The following is a 17687-nucleotide window of genomic DNA, read 5'->3' as shown; positions in this document are numbered from 1 at the left end:
TAGGTCTGTGTTTATTATCATTGAACATATTTTTACATCGTTTAATAGTTTTCTGGACAATTTCCATAGTTTTTTTTTATTTTGTAATAATTTCCTGCTCTTTCTTAAAACTTATTTTCAAGTCATTTTCTTGTCACCTTGATTTCTTGCAATTTGTGGGACATCTCTTGCCAAGGTCGTCATTGCATTTTCCCCCATGTTTCTGAAAGAAATCAAACCAATTTTCTCAGGTTTAAAAGGGTTAAATGTTTGTTGTGCACCATGGGGAGTTTGTCATTTCTTTGTATGTCATAACAAATAAAGTTGTTCTTAATGAACAGTTTTAATAAATATCAAACAATGAAAAATGATATGTGCAATTTTTTGGGGGTTTTTTTGTTGTTGTTTTTTTGGGGGGGTGGGGGGCAAGATATATTAATTTGCATGCTTTTACTTGAATCATCAAATTAAACAAATAAAAAAGTAATTAATTTGTGAAAGAAACAAGATGGTTAAAGAAAAATTTCATTTTATCAGTTTTCTTAAAAAATGTAACAGTAACCCAGTGAACTGACTGGTTACCAGTTTTAACCACTTGGGGGCAGAGCTGCACTTTTATGAGCAGAACCTCTGTGATTCTGGACTGAATCCTGTCAGGAAGACCAGAGGCTGATATTCAGTTCTCAACTTTTATGGCTGACATGTCAGCATGTTTTCTTCAAGCTGGAAGTTGAATCCTCTGAAGTAAAAATATGAGACTTTGAAATAACAAGGGCATTAAACTTCATTTACTAAAACAATTATGGTTAACCTGAAAAGTTACATTCCTACAATCTTAATCGAGGCATTCGTAGATGTTTGACATTTTCAAACATGAACTGCAGCTTTACAACTTGCAAAAATGTTTTCCATTCCTTTCTTTTTATATTTAACTTTTGTTCAACTAGAAAAAACCCTTGAGATTTAAAACCTCCTTTTTAAGAGTGTCCTGGCCAAGACATAAGTTACAGACTAACAACATAGAACAAAAATTATGCTGTAAGTAAGCAAAAAAACAACAAGAAAACAGGGGCAAAAAACACCCTTACCTTGGCATATAGATGATGACATACATATCTGAAACAGTATTTTAAAACAGCTCCAAGGAAACAATGAGTGCAACAAGGGATCCTTCTGCAGAAGAGTCCATATGGAGCTGCATAGGCTTTTTTGTCAAACTTCATCCGTGCCCTAGGTATAGATAGTAAGAACATATTCTGTTAATGGAGAATAGACATTAACAAGGTGTGTTATAAAATGATACACTGATAAAACAAGCTGTAAAATCAGCAATTGGTAGCACTTTCAAATAAACAGTTTATATGCAAACAATATTCATGCAAAAGGAAAAGTATTTAAATCAGGCGCACAAAGCTACTGAGTAAGTACTGTCTATTATCTAACCCTGATTGATCCATACATCAGCTACTGTGAAGAGATATGGGGAAATAAACATGAAACCCAAACAAAGGTAGTTTTACTGTAACACTGCAAAAGGGAGCCATTAGAATTATTACCAAACCAGATCATACAGTAATAAAGTTCAGATTGATCACACTTGGTACCAAACACGTTTACTTTTATCAAATATTCACAATATGCTTTCAAAGACACAGGAAGAGTATAGAAGTATATATGATGGTTACTTTTACTACAAAAAAGTCAGCATGAGTCAGTTTTATTCATAAAGCCTATTATCACAAACCACGGTTTGCCTCAGAGGGCTTTACAGTATATGACAGCCCTTAGACCCTCTCATCCCGTCAGGAAAAACTCCCCAAAAAGAACTCCCGAAACGGGGCGGGGGGGGTTAACGAAACCTCAGGAAGAGCAGTAGAGGATGATGAGGGATCCCTCTTCCTTTACGAAAAGATGTGCAATAGATGTCGTAAATAACAGTTGAAGTACAATAATGACAAAAAGGAAAGAGAAAGAGAGGGGGAGAGATGCACAGCAATAACGCTGTTACTGTAATATTATGTACTCAGTACGAGCATCTAATTCAAACTGTTGTAGTTGGACTGTAGATCGCTGGTTAACAACCTGGGAGCTCTGACCCCCATGTGGGTTGCTAAAGCTTTACGAGGGGTAACGAGGCCTTCCTGCATTTAAGGGCTGCTTTTAAAAATACAGTAGCTCTGTGTCAACTTTCTACTTATTTTTGTAAAAAGAACTGAATGGAATCGTTATATATCACTATACAAGTTTTGGATTATTTTGCAAGATTTAAACATAAAAAAATTCACAAGTTAAGGACACAGTGAAGACTTGAGCACAAGCCTTGTTCTGCATTACAAAACTACGCCTTTAAAACAAGCAAAGAGCAAACACAAGGCGTCAGAGGGGAGAAAACACTGAGTGTGTTTCACACAAAAGCTTTTTGGGTTAAATAAAAACATAACACAAAGAATTGTGTAGAAAACTAAAGTTAGTTTTAGAAAACTAAAACGAACTTCCCCAATATCGGGGTAATTGTATAGTTTACTTTTATGCATATATTAAATACAATATAAAATATCTATAAAATGTCACTTAGTCAGGGGTCCACAGTTTACTTAATAATAGAAACAGAATCAGGAATCAGGAATAAAATTCAAAATAAATAGAAATACATATGAAGGTATTTCTCTATTCATACAGTTTGACTTCATTTTGAGGTTTAACTGTGAATTCATTTTGAAAAAAATCACTTCCTGTGGGGTGCAACTTGTGTGCGTTTGTGTGTGTGTGTGTGCGTTTGTGTGTGTGTGTGTGCGTGTGCACGTGTGTGTGGGTGCATGCGTGTGTATGTGTGTACTGTATGTGTAATAGAGAGAGACATAGACAAAGAAAGAGAGAAAGAGTCAGCAGGAGAACCATCGAGTCTACTTCTTTAACAGGCAGCTTGGTGTTTTTATATTTGGAAATCTGATCAATAGAGACGAAAACTATTAAAAAAAAAAAAAAAAAAGAACTTCCTAAGAAAATCAACAGCATGGTTGTTCGGGCCGCACTCGCTGTCCTCGCTGTCCTCCTCCTGTTCATAGCTACCGCCAAGGCTGGTGCAGGTAAATATCAGTTGTTCATTTTATTGAATTTTATTCTACTTTATATTTCAAAGTCATGGAGTTTCAATATGTTGTTCTGGACTTAGAGTAACCCCCTTTCTGACAGAAGATTTAAGGCATTTAAGAGCAACTTCTCCAATTTCCTGTATTTCATCACTGCGCCTTCACTGCTCTGATTACCAGGTTGAAAAGTTATGTATTTATCTGTAAGATTTACCTGGCTATATACTTTACATTTTTTATTCTTCTGTTTAAATAAATATTAATCTTTATTTTTTAACATGCCAAAAAAATAATTTGTTTGTTTTTTTCACAACCACACTTTTTATGTAATGTTTAGCTATTTACGTTTTTTGGATAAAACGGGATTAATTTGTCAGAATTTTACCTGAAAAGTATAGCTATGGGCATGGATACATTTTATTTTGACAACTAGTTGTATTTTTGTTATTTACTGTGGAATCTTATTAGAAATATTTCAGTCTCTGTATGTGAGACATTAGCATGATGTAATGCACAGTAAAACGAGAAAAAACCCTCAGGGTCTGACATGCAGAAGATGAGTTGAATTTTGGAAACTCACCTCAGCTTTATCATCATTTCGCCGAGGACAAAGTACAAAGACGTAGAAAGAGTATAAAGGAAGTACTCTGAAATAACTAAACGCCTGTCCATGTGTTTTAAGCTGGAGTAGAATTCTGGAGAGAAGAATTCACAATGACCTGTCCAGAGAACGGGACTTGGTTCAGGAAACAAGCAGACATAAAACATGTGGGGCCAACGTACACACTTCGATATGGTGGCACAACCAAAGGCTTATACTACTGTGAATACACTGAGCCTGACACGGACACTCCTAAAATTAAATATTATTTCTACGTGAAAGGAAAGGGTGAGTTAAAAATCTTTTTTAAAAAATCATGATTTCTCATGACATGCCGTATTGTGTCCTGTCTGAGCTTTCACTCGCTCACCGGCTGATCTTTATCTTCCAGTGTGCAAAAGCTGTTTCGAGCTCGACTCGATTTTGTTTTTGCTGGTCGTCTTCGTGGACGTGTTGGGGACAGCAGCTGTCATGATTTTTATCTTCAGATGCACCAAGAAGAAAAGCTCAGCTGGACCTTCTCAATCTTCCACAGGTAAGAACGCACTCGAGCTGATCACAAAGGACACAGAGTTACAGCTATATGTCTGAGTCAAAGTTTACCTTTACTGCCTCCTCCTCACACAGCTCGTGCAGCTCTTGTAAATCCTATTTCAGTTTGATTTAAATGTTAAACTGTGTCGGTGTCGACTCATTTTTCTTGCAAAGCAACACACAAGTTGTTTGTAAGCCTGCACATTTAACCACAAAACATCCTCCTGAGACGGACAGCACAACTGACTGGTCACACATATTTCTGTCATCTTTTAGCACCCGCTCTTTCGGAAAGGCGAGGTCCATCTGCCACATCTACTCAGTCTCCATATGAGGTAAGTAAAGTGTGTGCACTCTATTTTCAGATGCTCTCAAATGAGAGCAGCATTAAACTTTGACTTTGTTTCCACCAAAAACTGTCCATAGCTAAAGATAACACGGGAAGCGTCATTGTAAAAAACATAATAATCTAAACAGATCTAAGATTAAAGAGGGTAATTCATTTTATTTTCAAAAATTTAAAAGAACAGTCAAAGGTTTTGAGAAATACCGTCTTAGGGTCTTTTCACACTTCAAAGTCGGAACCAAGGTTCCCGTTTTTGTTACATTTGATCGAGTTTTGGTTGCAATAATGTTTAAGAACTATACATGACATACCCATGTCCTGTCGTCATTACCATGAGCCGCATCTTCCTATACTTTCTTATTGTAAATATGATTAGGTTTTTATTTTATGTTATTTATTTTTATTATATTTTTATCGTGTTTTTCTTGTCTGAGTGAATGTGAGCAGCTGGCTGCATGAATTTCCTCTGGGATAAATAATGTATCCATCGATCTATACTTGACATTGATTGTTTCTTTACACGGACTCTCTCATCCTCTTGTAGCATCTTTCTCATTCTCCCGGAAAATGATCTAAAAGTGTCTTGTGATATTTTTCCGATTTAAAGTCGCTGGACCGAATGACAATGAAACATTTGGTGTCCTCCTCTCCGCGTGTGCAACCAGAGCTCATTTTGCTTTGTTACACTGGTTTTCCTTTTTTCAGTTTTGATGATTACCTTACTTCCTGTAATTCGTCCGAACAGAGGCTCTCAGCCCCCAGGTGCCTAACAATTCTATTTGCGCATGTGTGTAAAATGCCACATTGCCACGTGTATATATTCCTGGACATTGGAGCTATGTCGAAATATGGCGTGAACACAAATGAGTCTTTTTAGCAGTTCTGCTAAAGTTTACGTCAGCAGTGTGCATTCAGCAGGTTTATACATACTAAAAAATGAAAATAAATAAGCCAACTAAGTCTACCATTGATAAGGCTGGCCTTAAGTCTCCTGCATGATGCTCGTGTACCTCACCCGTTCATGCACCACATCTTTCTCCTTACATAGACTTTCTCGCTATTTATACTCCATCACTTTGTGACCATCGATTTATTTGGGTTTTTTCACATAAATTCACCACTTTAACCACTGTAGCTATCCAAGAATGGCTAGTACTATCCCTAACCATGACCTTTTTGCCCTTACTGCCTTCAACCTCGACACATCGGCATGACAAATACTAGGCAGTCACGCAGTAGGATCCATAATAATGTATCGTAGTCACACTGAATAGCTGCAGTGTGACTATTATCGACAAATAGACACCCAGTCGAATTTTTCACACTAGAAACAAACTGAACATAGATTGGATGGATCATGGATCCTAACAAAGTTGGGATGTTAAGTTCGTTATCTGGGGAGGTTTCACACCTTTAATTTTGGTTCAGATCAAACAAAAAAGTCCCACAGTTTGAACCACAGTGTGAAAGTGCCTTTCGATAGGAAGATTGGCAACACAGTTAAGCTACAGATGGTTAGGATAGCTTGGCATGGAGAATGGAAAAAGGGGGCTAGCTTTGCTCTGTCTGCCCACCAGAACCTAAAGCTCTCTAATTTATACTTTATATATAATGTCTTTATCTGTACAAAGACCAAAGTTTAAAAAGAACACTGTGCTTTCGAAAACTCTGGGAAGTCACTTTCCCAGCCAAGAAATAGCCCAACACATAACCTATTGCAACACCTAAAATCCTCTAATCCAACTCTCAGAAAAAGAAGCAAAACTGTTCCTTTAAGTAGAACAAAACAAATTCATTTTCAAAGCAAAAATACTTAACAAAATTAAAAAGTACTTCCTTTCAGTTTGCGTATGCCCCTGGAAGCCATGGGTGCTGGTATTTAACAGTTTTATTTTGCCTTGTGATATAACCATATTAAATTGTTTCACACATTTTTAGGAGTTGAATGACTCTAACACGGTTTTTGTTGTGTGTGTTGACAGTCACTGAGCCCTCACACTCGCTCCCAGGATCCTTACTCAACCGTGAACAGGATGGGATAGAGACAGTGCACCTGACTACGCAGAGTCTACAGTTTAAACGCTGCACACACGAAGGCGGACATTCACCAGAGACAAACATGAACATCATTCATGCTCCAAGTAGCATGCAAACACTGGCTTCTGCTCTTTGGGATTTTAAGGGTTGCTTAACCCAAATGGCAAAGAAGAAGAAAAAACTCACTTACCCCTGGTATTACGCAGCCAGTTGGTGTCACTTTTATTTGTCTAGGTCGCCTGGTACATTAGAGGCAAATGGCATTTAGTTTGTGGTGCCCAAAGTATCTAAAGATTTCACTGGAAAATTATATAGATTAATAATTCCTAAATCGAGGGTGTTTCTGCAGTTAGCGGAGGGTCAGTGGAAAGATCCTGAAGTTCAGCTAATTGGAATTATGATTTGATAACATATTATACTCTATATCAACACATTTGTGTTTATAAGGCAGAAAACACACAAAAAGGGCCATAAATTAGTGTAATGCTTATCTACACTGCATTTATTGTCATAATAATCTATCCACTCTACCAACAATTGATTTTGATATATGTATACATATATATGCATGTATGTATATACAGTATATATGTGTGTGTTATTATATACACAATTTTTTTTAAATCTTGACTGCAAAAGTGGCAAATAGAGAGTGCATTAAAATTATTTAGCAAAACATCATAAAAAAAACAAAACAAAAAGCAAAACATAAATGACTACAATGTCAAGTTTCTAAATGCAAACTTGACTGACTCCTGAACAAAAGAATAAATACACCAATAGTAAGCATCCACAATTGCAGGATCACTATGTTTTTCTGCAAAGAAATTAAACTATACCATGAAGTCGTCATATCTATTCCCACTGAAAGGAAGCGGCATGATGAGTTAAACCATCGTGCATGAACCAAAAAGCTTTGGTAGTGTTTCAGTCATTTCAAATGTAATCTCACAATAGTGCCACAAACAGATTTCCTTTCGTGCCCATTGAATTTGTGTGGAGGCAAAAATCCCAGAAACAGGCGTCTGGACAAATAAAAGCAACGCTTTCTGCATGGCTACATACCATTAGAGTTTAAAAGAATACTATACTCACAAAATGATCATTTGCATCAGTTGATCAATGCGTGTTACCTTGAAATCATAAGGACAATTTTGCTTTTCTTGCGTGCCCTCAAGGTGAACGGAGAATCCAAAGAAATTCGACACTCCTTATAAATCGAAGCTGAAATCCATGTTTTTGGGAAATACTGAACATACAACTGGATAAATGAGACTTGGATTATATTGCATGAATTGTGCTGAGACTTTGTAAATTGATGCTTTTATGTAGTTTGCTGTTGTTAAATATGGCCCCTGATGACTTCAATAGATGAATAATGTTGTTAATGAATAATGTACCTTGGACGTATGCGAGAAAAACAATGTTTTCTTTTCAAATTCAGCGTAAAATGCAGTGAGTAACTGATATTGAGCTGGTCACTTTGCGAATGAAATGTTCTTTTAAGTAAGAAAAAATGGGGGTATTTAAAAATACACAGTGTAAATATAATGGTTTTTTTGTACTGTCATATTTCGTGGCGGTGGTGTTGTAACAGACTGCATTTTTTTGTTTTTTTGTCTTTCTGTAATGTTCTGCTCCCCTGATGTGTGTAGAAGGGAAAAAACACATCTCAATATATTGTAAATCCAGTACAACACCACTAATAAGTATGTAATTCAACTAACATATTTTCAACATTGCCACCACAAACGATGCATTATCAGCTTTGTGAAAGCAGAATTTATGGCAGAGCTTCTGTATTGGATTACAGTAGATTGTGCAAGCGTACTAAATAAAGTGGGCACTGAGTGTAAATATGTTGGGTTTTTTTTTTGGCTGTTTGTTTTTGTAGTGTGACCTTTTAATATAAAATGTTAGAGTACTGTCTAATTTACAACTGTGACATAAATAAAAATCCCATTGTCATTTCAAATAGAGGAAAGGTATATTTGTTTGCTGAACATTTATGTTTATGTTATTATAAGTTTGTCAGACATGTAACACACAAACTGCACAAATTCATTTTCCTCATCACATCAACTTGTTTTTTTGTGCCTTCTCATTTTAATTTGTTGCGCTAATCTTCTTGTTACTGTAATTTTTTTATTATGTCACTAATAAAAATAAAAAAAAACGCAGTCAACTCTGTTCTCGTTCTCGTCTTCGCTCATGGCCGGAAACAATACTGAGAGGCCTCTACAGATATAAGTAAATGTATGTGAGAAGATAGATTTCTGAAGTGGCCTCAAAGCCGCAACTCACATCCGTAGTTCACCCGCATACACACTATCACCATCAATATATCTTCATTAGTCTATCTTGTGCCCTTGACTTACCATGCTGTATTTGGAAACATCTAACATATCTCTAAAATCTGTCCCAATGCATAAACATGGTGAGCACAGTGGAAATGTTGCGTCATGTCTTGGCCTTCTGCTTGTCTTTTTATTCCCAGCAGTGATGGAAAAGAAAACGCGAAACATGACACCACATAATATTTCTTCTTCATGCAGATAACTAATGATGGATAAGTTTGTCATACTGCACAGCTCCGAGGTGTAGTGTTTAGTGGAAACACTCCCACACTTACTGCTACAGTTATCTTCATGTAACATCAGCTGTATGTTTGTGTGAGAGAGAAACAAAGTCGTAGACATGGGGGGGGGTTGTATACAATGTGCTCCTCTATCTGACTGTCGTAAGTCAAACTGTTCCCACACACAGGCCTACATCTGCAGCTCACAGACGTGCACGAACGTACACATTTGTGCTGTGCGAGGAGCCACACGAGCCACACGAGCCTGTTTGAGAGTGTGTGTACATGCACTGAGTCAGAGGTGGTTGTGTGTGTCTGTGTGCATGTGTGCGTGTGCGTGTGTGTGTGTGTGGGGGGGGGGGGGGTTTTTGAGCTGAGCTGTCTAAGCTTCGCTGTTTGATCTTTCTTCTCTTCCTCAGGTAGAAAAGAGCAGTTTGTAGTTTTGTCACAGCAGCGTCAAGAAGAAGGCAAAAAGACGTCGAGCAGCAGTGATCAAAAGAATTTAAGATATAAGATTATCTGACAGATAGGAGGGCTTCCTCTTTCTCTCTGCTAGTTTCTCTCCTCCTCTTCTTCTTTGTTACTATTTTAACATTGCTGTTTTTTTTCCCTTCCTCTCTGCTCTTTTCTTCACCATCGTTGTGTAATTCTTTCTATCACTGCTCTCTCCTTGTCTCTCTCTCTATTCTCATCTATTCGTATCTTTGGTGCAAAAGACTGAAATAAACCTCTGACAGACTCACCCTCCTGAAACAGTCATGAAAGACAGCAGCAACAGCAAGTGGTGGTGGAAGTATTCAGTCAAAGTAACAATACAACGCTGTCACAATACTAAATAAAAGCTTCACATTTGAGCTTCTGCTAAATTAACCCTTAGAAACCTGGAGAAACATCACTCTCCTGGTGTTGCTTTGAGATGCCTTGCACAAGTATTTTCACCTTTCTTTCAAAAACGTGGGAAAAAGGCAGAGAGCAATTTGGTAATGAGACAATTATTTTGAAAAAGATAAAAAATGTCTAATATAATCAAATCATATATCAGGGATGGTAACAATTAATCGATGATCAATTAATTGGTCCATGAGAATTTAATGGAACATGTAAATCTAAACGATCGTTAATTTAATTGATTAATGGACTACAGAAAGCGCTCACAATTTGCAACCCTAATATATATATATATATATATACATATATATATATATATAGATAGATAGATAGATAGATAGATAGATAGATATATACATATATATAGATAGATAGATAGATAGATAGATAGATAGAGATATATAGATATATAATATCTATATAAAATTTTGGGGGGGTTGGTTGGTTTTTATTTTCTATTATTTTTATTTATATAACAAAATTATAATCATTTTTAGTAAATTTTTCTAGGCCATTTTCTTGGTTTCTTTTCTTTCTGTTTTCCGTTAAAGAAAACAGTATTATCGTCAAAATCAACCGAAGAATTCCTCTTAAAGAGCTGATGGTCCGCCTGTGGGCCATCATATGGTTTTGTTTCATTTTTACGATACGTAAACATCTGTCAGATTTGCTGTGTTTAAGTGTTTTATTCAGACAATCTGTAATTCAGAAGCTCCTTTCACTTCATCCATTTCAAGACGCAACCATCACATCAGGATCAATAAACATTTCTGTCAGATAAACGATAAACAAGTATGTAGTTATAACTCACCTTTGAACGAATCACAATTATCGCAACACAAACGGTCCCCATACGGTCCTCACACACTCCAGGGGCCCCAGACGATTCAAATCCAGCAACATATTTAATCCAAACACATTGCATCCAAAGATATCCACGAACGGCCGCTGCATCGTTTCAAACGTCCATATTTCTCCGCATATTGTCCATGTTATCACCAGTTTGCACGTAAACAGGTCGGTTCCTGAGATTTCTACATGGTGGCTGAACTCTGACCTTTTCATTGACCCATGAGCCTAGGCCCGGTGGCTTATGGGTCTTGTAGTTAATGACACTCCGTGGGAGTTTTTAACTCTTTCTCAGCATCATAGACCAATGTACAGAAATTATAAACAAATGGCTCCTATGTTGTTTTGAGAAAGAGAAGAAAAAAACTATTTCTTATCAACTAAGGTTTTAAGTGTTTTTTGTGAACAACTAAACAGACATTTCTATCCATTGATGATTTGTTTTCACCTATAATCACACATTCAGTGTAGGCCTTTTGTATTGCCCTCTCCCAAAAAAAATAAATAAATAAAGCACTGGGACAGAACCTTAGAAAACAGTCATGAAATGTATTTTCTGTGATATGTTATAGCATTTGATTTTGAACTAGTTAAGGCTTTATGCTATGGCCCCATTGTGTTTTCCGGCAATTATGTACCTGTTCTCATAATCTGCAACATTTTTTTTTCAAGAAAATATTTAGGCAAAGGTGAAAAAAAAGAAAAGAAAAAAAAAACTATTATTTCTTTGTGTTGAAACAACGTAGTTACAGAAGCGTTTACATTTATTCTGACTGCCGGGGAAAAAAAACTTCAGTGTTGTGTTTCAAATGAGACCACACATCAAAAAAAAAAAAAAAAATGTAACAACCACAGCTTTTAGTTGATGTCGCTTATACCTTGGCTGGGCATTTAAGAATAATTAAGGTGAATTTTATCAGTCTGGCAAAAGGTTTAAAGATATTATCCTTAACATTTTTTGATTTGGTAACACAAGTGGTTGCTGTTGGTAAGAGAGAGTACGGATACGCCCTGTAAACGGTAAACAATGAAGCTGATACAAGATCATGTCACAAACAGAAACGTTGGATTACACACATGCCAGAATCCAGTGTGTAAATAAATCATCAAATCAAATCATAAACTACCATGTAGAGAGATTAATATGAAATTTAAAAATATTAAATGGCTACTAATGAAAAATTATCAGTGATAATGGTATTGAATCCTGTTCATGAAATCTTGAGGATTGTAACATTAAAGCATCCAAACTAAATATGTTGGTTATGAAGAAAAATTCCCCTGTGACAATTATATATATTACACAATTGGAATAACCCCCCCCCCTCTTTTTTTACCTATCTATTCATTTGTTAAGTGTATTTATTTATTTATTCATTCCACAACTGAAAGGTCTCCATGATCATTCATGTTGGTCGAGTATTTTGTTTTTTATACATTTACTAAAAACAATAAAAGGAGAATTACCAAAATAATAATAATTAATAATAATTAATAATTAATACTGATGCCTCAATGTGTAAGCAGTAGTTTACTGTTGTAGCTGGTTGAGGTGAAGCTAGTTTCATTATTGTAATATGCAGTTTGGCTGTTAAGTCTTCCCGGCAGAAGTGATCGGGGTATTGAGATAGTTATTTTTTAAATATTTTATTATTTTATTATTATTAATATTAAATATAATTGTATATATTTGCTTATTTTGAAAATTTTGGACAATAACAACTCTCTAAGACACAATCAGTTAATTTAATGAAACCATCTGGGTGGTTTTAGAGGGGAAATGTCTCTTTTATGAAGCTGCGAACGACCCTTTAAACGCATCACATGTCACAAGGAGCCCAAAGTAGATGCTATGTATGATTATCATATGTTTTTCAGTCAAATCTAAACCTGAACAGTAGCATTAAAAGCACAATTTTTACCTTTTAAATGTATGAGGGTAGAAGTAGCAAGTACAAGTAAGACAGCAATTTATTGTATTTCTCAGCTTTTAATTTTGTACCACAATGTCAGTTGTATTGGAATACAGTTTTAAGTCATGGTATGAGGTGGCTGTTGTAGCAGCCCTACTTACAGTGTGAGAGGAGAAAATCATAGATAATTAATTTTAAAAAAAAAAAAATACCACGTAAGTTCATCAAAATAAGAACAACAGCTGATAAACACTGAACCAAGACATACAGCAACATGTTAACAAGTCACTCTTTATGTGCGTGTTCTTTAAAGAGCCAAATCTTACAGGCATAGTAAAAAAGAAACGCTAAGAGATCTGCAGCTGAGACAGTATCATACAAAGCAATTTACATTTGAGTTAAGCGGCACATCACTGAAAACAGACTTTTTCCTCCTGCAGATGTTTGAGTTGCGCACGGAGAGCATGTTTTCAGAGAGGATTTTAGGTTTCTGGCAGCTATCTTCTGTTATTAAGCACATCATACGTGTCTTTCTTTCGATGTTGCAGAGGCTGAGGGGGGAACGTTGATGAGGAAAGAGAGGGGACAAAGAGAAAAACTGTCATGATTTGGTTCATTTTTAAATGGGATGATGAAATTCCTTCATGTTTCATCTTACCTGGTACATATCATTGGGGGCTCTGCTGTTCACTTCACTTGGAAATAGAGGCTGTCTATCGGAGCCTGTAGATAGACGTAGCAATGGTGTTATTAATATCAAAACAGAGTTTGACAAACAGAAGCCAATGCATTTTATTTTAATCATTAACTTTAAAGGTATGAGTATTTGCAGGTGTATTTAGGACAAAAAATATCATAATGAGTACATTTTCAACTAATGCACATTTGTACATGATTTTATTTGTTTATTGTATATTTTTTTGTATATGGTTTTGCAAGTTTTTTGGGTTTTTTTTTTACCAGTGACGAAGTTAGGGTATACTGCTGCGTTCACACCAAACATGATGCAAGCGTCTTGAACAGCAAGATTACAAAACCAAGCAATGCAATTGAAATTTTTACTTGAACGAGAAATTTGTGCGGCTCTGTGTCATGAAGGCCTATCAGCTTTGAGATCTGGCTGCAATTTCCCGATGTTACCAAAACAGAAGACAAAGATCGTGGCCATCTATGTGCAGCGCATGCAGCAACTTTCAAGGCCGAAGTACCAAAAAACTGCAGTTCCTCAAATGGCCACTAGAGGCTGGGTCCAAAACAGAGTCAATTTCCTTAGACCCCCATGTTAAAATGTCCAATGTTAACAGTCTGGTATGAAAAAAACAGGCTACATTCATTATTTATACAGTCAACGATTAAACCTAAAGCTCAGATATTAGTCTGCAAAGCCACAAGTCTATATGGTGTGTTCCCAAAATATGCACTTGTGACTTTAGTAGGCTCTTTTGTTGAGTTGCTTCCTTACAAAATGCTCTCAGTATTTCCAGTTAGTCTTTCATTGAGGAACGTAAACAACGGAAAGAGTGACACAGTAATGTGCTGATGTGTGACAGTAAGAAAAATTATTAAGTGTTTCCATCTTGGTTCAGTCTGGTTGAGAGCGCGGAGCCTCCGTGTTAACCGTGTTCACATCACTTTATTTCAGCTATTAGTTGTATTTTACTGCAAATCAAGTAAGTCGTTTCCCCAGTTTGTGAAGGGAGAATAAGCTGCTTAACACTCTAGAGGCCGTATATGAGATTAATGTGACTTGAAATTTCGCTTAGAAAATTCACACCACACCATGTGGCCAGACATGGTGGACTGAAGCAATAAACTGATGTTTCACAAGATTGGTCTTTTGATTACCTTAAATATTAAGTATTTAGAAAAAAAATGTACTATTGTACTATTTAAAAATAGTACAAGAGTGTTTGTGAAGTGGTTCCCTTGAGATCGATGTTCAGGCGTGTTAATCCTGACTGTTATACATATAAGTGAAAACACTGACATTCATGTTTACATAATATAAACAGCAAATATCTGCTATTAATAGATGAATTTTACTTTTCTTGTTAGAGGTGAATGGACCGGTCCGGGCATGAGACGCAATGAGGTAGACAGCCACTCCTATCATAATTGTGGCCACCACGTCTCCCACAACTATTCCCGTTACTGAAGCCACGTCGAGCTCTATGCAGGTTTCACAGGCTGGACACACACACACACACACACACACGCAAACATAGGTGGAGTTAGAACTTGACATTTCCTAAATATGACCACTGTCAAGAAATACTATACTAATGTATAAATGCAAGTATTACAAGCGCAAAAGTACACATAAACCCAGAAAAACATGCAAATACATGAGTGCAAGACACAAGTCTCAATGCAGAACTTACTGCGAAATTTTACAAAGATTTTAGGTCCTTTAATGTCCTCATCATCATCAGATTGCGTACATGTGTACACTCCTGTGTTTTCATCCATGTAGTCCAGTTCCGTAACATTTTTATTACTTTCTAATTTAATTATTTTTTTATCGCCACACATCAGCTTAATCCCATTAGGCAGTTCGCTCACTTTTATCTCTGTGAGAGGAAAGAAACAGATTTCAACATAATTTCATACATGTGGTTGCTCTATGGATCTTAGTTTAACTGCTAAAGAAGTCTTTTTACCTTGGCAACTGACGGATGCTGTGGGAGATATTTGGAAAGAAACAGTAAAACATTCAGTTTAAATGAGCAAACAATTTGTTACGACTGAAATAATTAAAGGGTACTTTTTTCCCCCCTTAAAACCCAACAGAAGGCTTACCTGTCAGTATCCAAAACAACAGCAATCCAGCACGGAAAAATAACTGACATTTCATCATGTGTTCACTCCTTTGAGTTCTGCAGATGACACAAAGAGATATTACAGATCACTGTAAGTAACAAAGAGCACGCAACAGAAACAGGAAGGGCGCCATTTTCAGCTCTCAACCATTTTATTGTTACTTATTGTGATAGATTCCTGACAGTGAAAGACAAAATTCAGTGATTTACTTTAAGAAAGTCATTTTAACCAACCTGTAATACACAATGACTTTCTTTTTAGTTAATTTTACTAATATAAATCATATCATTCTGTCCTGTCTTTATCGAAACACAAACTGGTGTCCAGCCCAAACTGAGATTAACAGAAAATACAGCAAATTTGAAATAAAAGTACCGACCTCAAAATAATGAGCTGCTGTGTCTCTGCTGCCAAAGCATCCAGTCTCCGTCTGTTTAAGTGTCACAGTCTGTGTGTGTGTGTGTGTGTGTGTGTGTGTGTGTGTGTATGTGTGTGTGAAAGAGAAGGAAATGAGTGTGATTGGTTTATTTTGAGTCTCAACAGGTTTTGTTGATTTCTACATCTGTTGGACTCTGTGTCTCTGTAACTTTCAGCTACTGACAGAGGTACATTTACTCAAGCACTGTATACCTGTTGTGTAGTTTATTCCACTACTCCACTAGAATTCAGAGGGAAATGTTATATTCCACTATGAATATTTGCCAGTTATGGTTGTGAGTTAATGAACAGATTAAGTTTTTACATAAAACATGAGATGGGGTTTTATTACTATATATGAGGCAATATAGAGAAAACTGCTCAAACACTAGACCTATAAGATATTTAAAGTTAGCTTCACCTTGACAAAATGCAACAGTTAAGGGCTACTAACATATTGCACCAGTGTCAATAATATAATATGATACAATACAGCAAGGGTAGAGGTTTTGTTTAACTAAACACTTTATATCTTGCATTTTCATTCATTTGGTGAAAATGTATCATAGACTGTTCAAAATAATGGACATGGCTACCATAGCTAGCTGCGGTTTTCAAGCCTCGAGTTTGTCTTTTTCACCATCTTGGTTTCTTGGAACAAGAAGTGACCTTATTTGGACAAGCAGGAGTTAAAGGGTGGCTATTATTGTACACACTGCAGCAACACCTTGCAAACAGCCTGCCTCTCAAGCGGTCCCACTTAAATATAGTTTTAAGCCTTAATAAAATGTAAACATTTGAGCATGTTTAATTATGCTGCAACGTTGGGCATTTTAACATGGGGACCTATTGTGTTTTACTCTCTTCTGGAACCAGCCCCAAGTGGCCGTTTGATGTACTGCAGGTTTTTGTTGTTGGCTTCATTTTTCAGCCTCTTTGCAGCTTGAATTTTATGCACCTATTTGCATATTTTCTGCATAGATTTAGGGTTTAATTGTCTTTAATCATGTCAAAGTAAAAGTCCTCTTTTAACTTGATTGTTTAGTATCTTTAAGGATACTTTTAGTCGGGTAAAAGATTTGTATACTTCTTCCAATCTTATTTTGAGAAACAAGCCAGCTACCGGTGGTTTTAAATTAAACTATGTAACACTAAGTACATAGTTCATGGTTAACTTCCATCACTTTCCATTGCTTTCTTGTTATGCATGTTTCAAGGAGTTTAACTCTGTTATGGTTGGGGAAATTGCGACTAATTTCACAGTAGTTTTTTACCCTTATGCCTTGACTCATTTTTTTCAAAGTAGATTCCCCATTTTCCAAAATACATGAGGAAAAAGTCTTCATATTGACTAAAATAAGTCTCTACAAGCCATGTATGAGCCGAAATGATGGATCAGCTTGTTAACACTGACTGCTACTTGCTGTTTGGTTGCTTTTGGAGATGTGTGAAGCAGCTCCATCTGGTAAAACAAACACAACCATGTGTGTTCAGATTAATATTTTAATTCCCTGTGTGTCGACAGTGTTTGTCCCGCTGTGTGTGACAGACTACACTCCCCTGTTCGGCACAGACGAAGCAGCAGAGAACAAGCCAAGAGATGCTCCCACAACACAGCTCTGCTTCCTGTTTGTAG

General features: G+C 36.4%; 3 protein-coding genes across 4 annotated transcripts in view; 1 reads left to right on the top strand and 2 right to left on the bottom strand.

The window, feature by feature from the left end:
• The window catches only part of LOC121943015 (myelin protein zero-like protein 2), a 35134-nt gene extending 24057 nt beyond the window's left edge, over positions 1 to 11077 (bottom strand). The window contains exons 1-3 of one of the 2 annotated variants that reach the window (XM_088078620.1): positions 10864 to 11077; positions 1068 to 1209; positions 138 to 202 (exon numbers count right to left, since the gene is read on the bottom strand). The gene's annotated coding sequence lies outside the window, so the exon portion shown is untranslated. The remainder of the gene's footprint in view (positions 1 to 137; positions 203 to 1067; positions 1210 to 10863) is intronic. The other variant, XM_042486369.2, reaches the window with a different exon arrangement.
• Positions 2814 to 8766, top strand: cd3e (CD3 epsilon subunit of T-cell receptor complex). Its single transcript, XM_042487195.2, has 5 exons — positions 2814 to 3065; positions 3751 to 3957; positions 4061 to 4204; positions 4480 to 4538; positions 6532 to 8766. The coding sequence occupies exons 1-5, from the start codon at positions 2993 to 2995 to the stop codon at positions 6589 to 6591; spliced, it is 543 nt and encodes a 180-aa protein (XP_042343129.2). The 5' UTR covers positions 2814 to 2992; the 3' UTR covers positions 6592 to 8766.
• Positions 11078 to 13016: 1939 nt separating the features above from the next.
• LOC121943195 (T-cell surface glycoprotein CD3 delta chain) lies at positions 13017 to 16135 on the bottom strand. The gene is made up of 7 exons (XM_042486655.2): positions 16014 to 16135; positions 15614 to 15690; positions 15475 to 15492; positions 15196 to 15384; positions 14858 to 15001; positions 13473 to 13537; positions 13017 to 13365 (listed from the first exon to the last, which is right to left on the bottom strand). Exons 2-7 carry the CDS (start codon positions 15669 to 15671, stop codon positions 13312 to 13314), a joined length of 528 nt encoding a protein of 175 aa, XP_042342589.2. The 5' UTR covers positions 15672 to 15690; positions 16014 to 16135; the 3' UTR covers positions 13017 to 13311.
• Positions 16136 to 17687: the final 1552 nt, after the last annotated feature.

This window comes from Plectropomus leopardus, chromosome 6 (genome assembly GCF_026936395.1).
Source record: "Plectropomus leopardus strain MGB_pleo_1.0 chromosome 6, ASM2693639v1, whole genome shotgun sequence".
Classification (NCBI taxonomy): Eukaryota; Metazoa; Chordata; class Actinopteri; order Perciformes; family Serranidae; genus Plectropomus; species Plectropomus leopardus.
Note: the sequence above shows the minus strand (reverse complement) of the source record. Positions and strands in the feature narration are given on the sequence as shown.

Bases quoted from the DNA above. Each gene is read 5' to 3' on its own strand.
- cd3e (XM_042487195.2), top strand. From the start codon at position 2,993: ATGGTTGTTCGGGCCGCACTCGCTGTCCTCGCTGTCCTCCTCCTGTTC. The intron at 3,958-4,060 runs GTGAGTTAAAAA...TTTATCTTCCAG, and splicing joins TTTCTACGTGAAAGGAAAGG to TGTGCAAAAGCTGTTTCGAG. The intron at 4,205-4,479 runs GTAAGAACGCAC...GTCATCTTTTAG, and splicing joins ACCTTCTCAATCTTCCACAG to CACCCGCTCTTTCGGAAAGG.
- LOC121943195 (XM_042486655.2), bottom strand. From the start codon at position 15,671: ATGATGAAATGTCAGTTATTTTTCCGTGCTGGATTGCTGTTGTTTTGG. The intron at 15,002-15,195 runs GTAAGTTCTGCA...GTGTGTGTCCAG, and splicing joins AATCTTTGTAAAATTTCGCA to CCTGTGAAACCTGCATAGAG. The intron at 13,366-13,472 runs GTAAGATGAAAC...TTCCCCCCTCAG, and splicing joins CCCCCAATGATATGTACCAG to CCTCTGCAACATCGAAAGAA.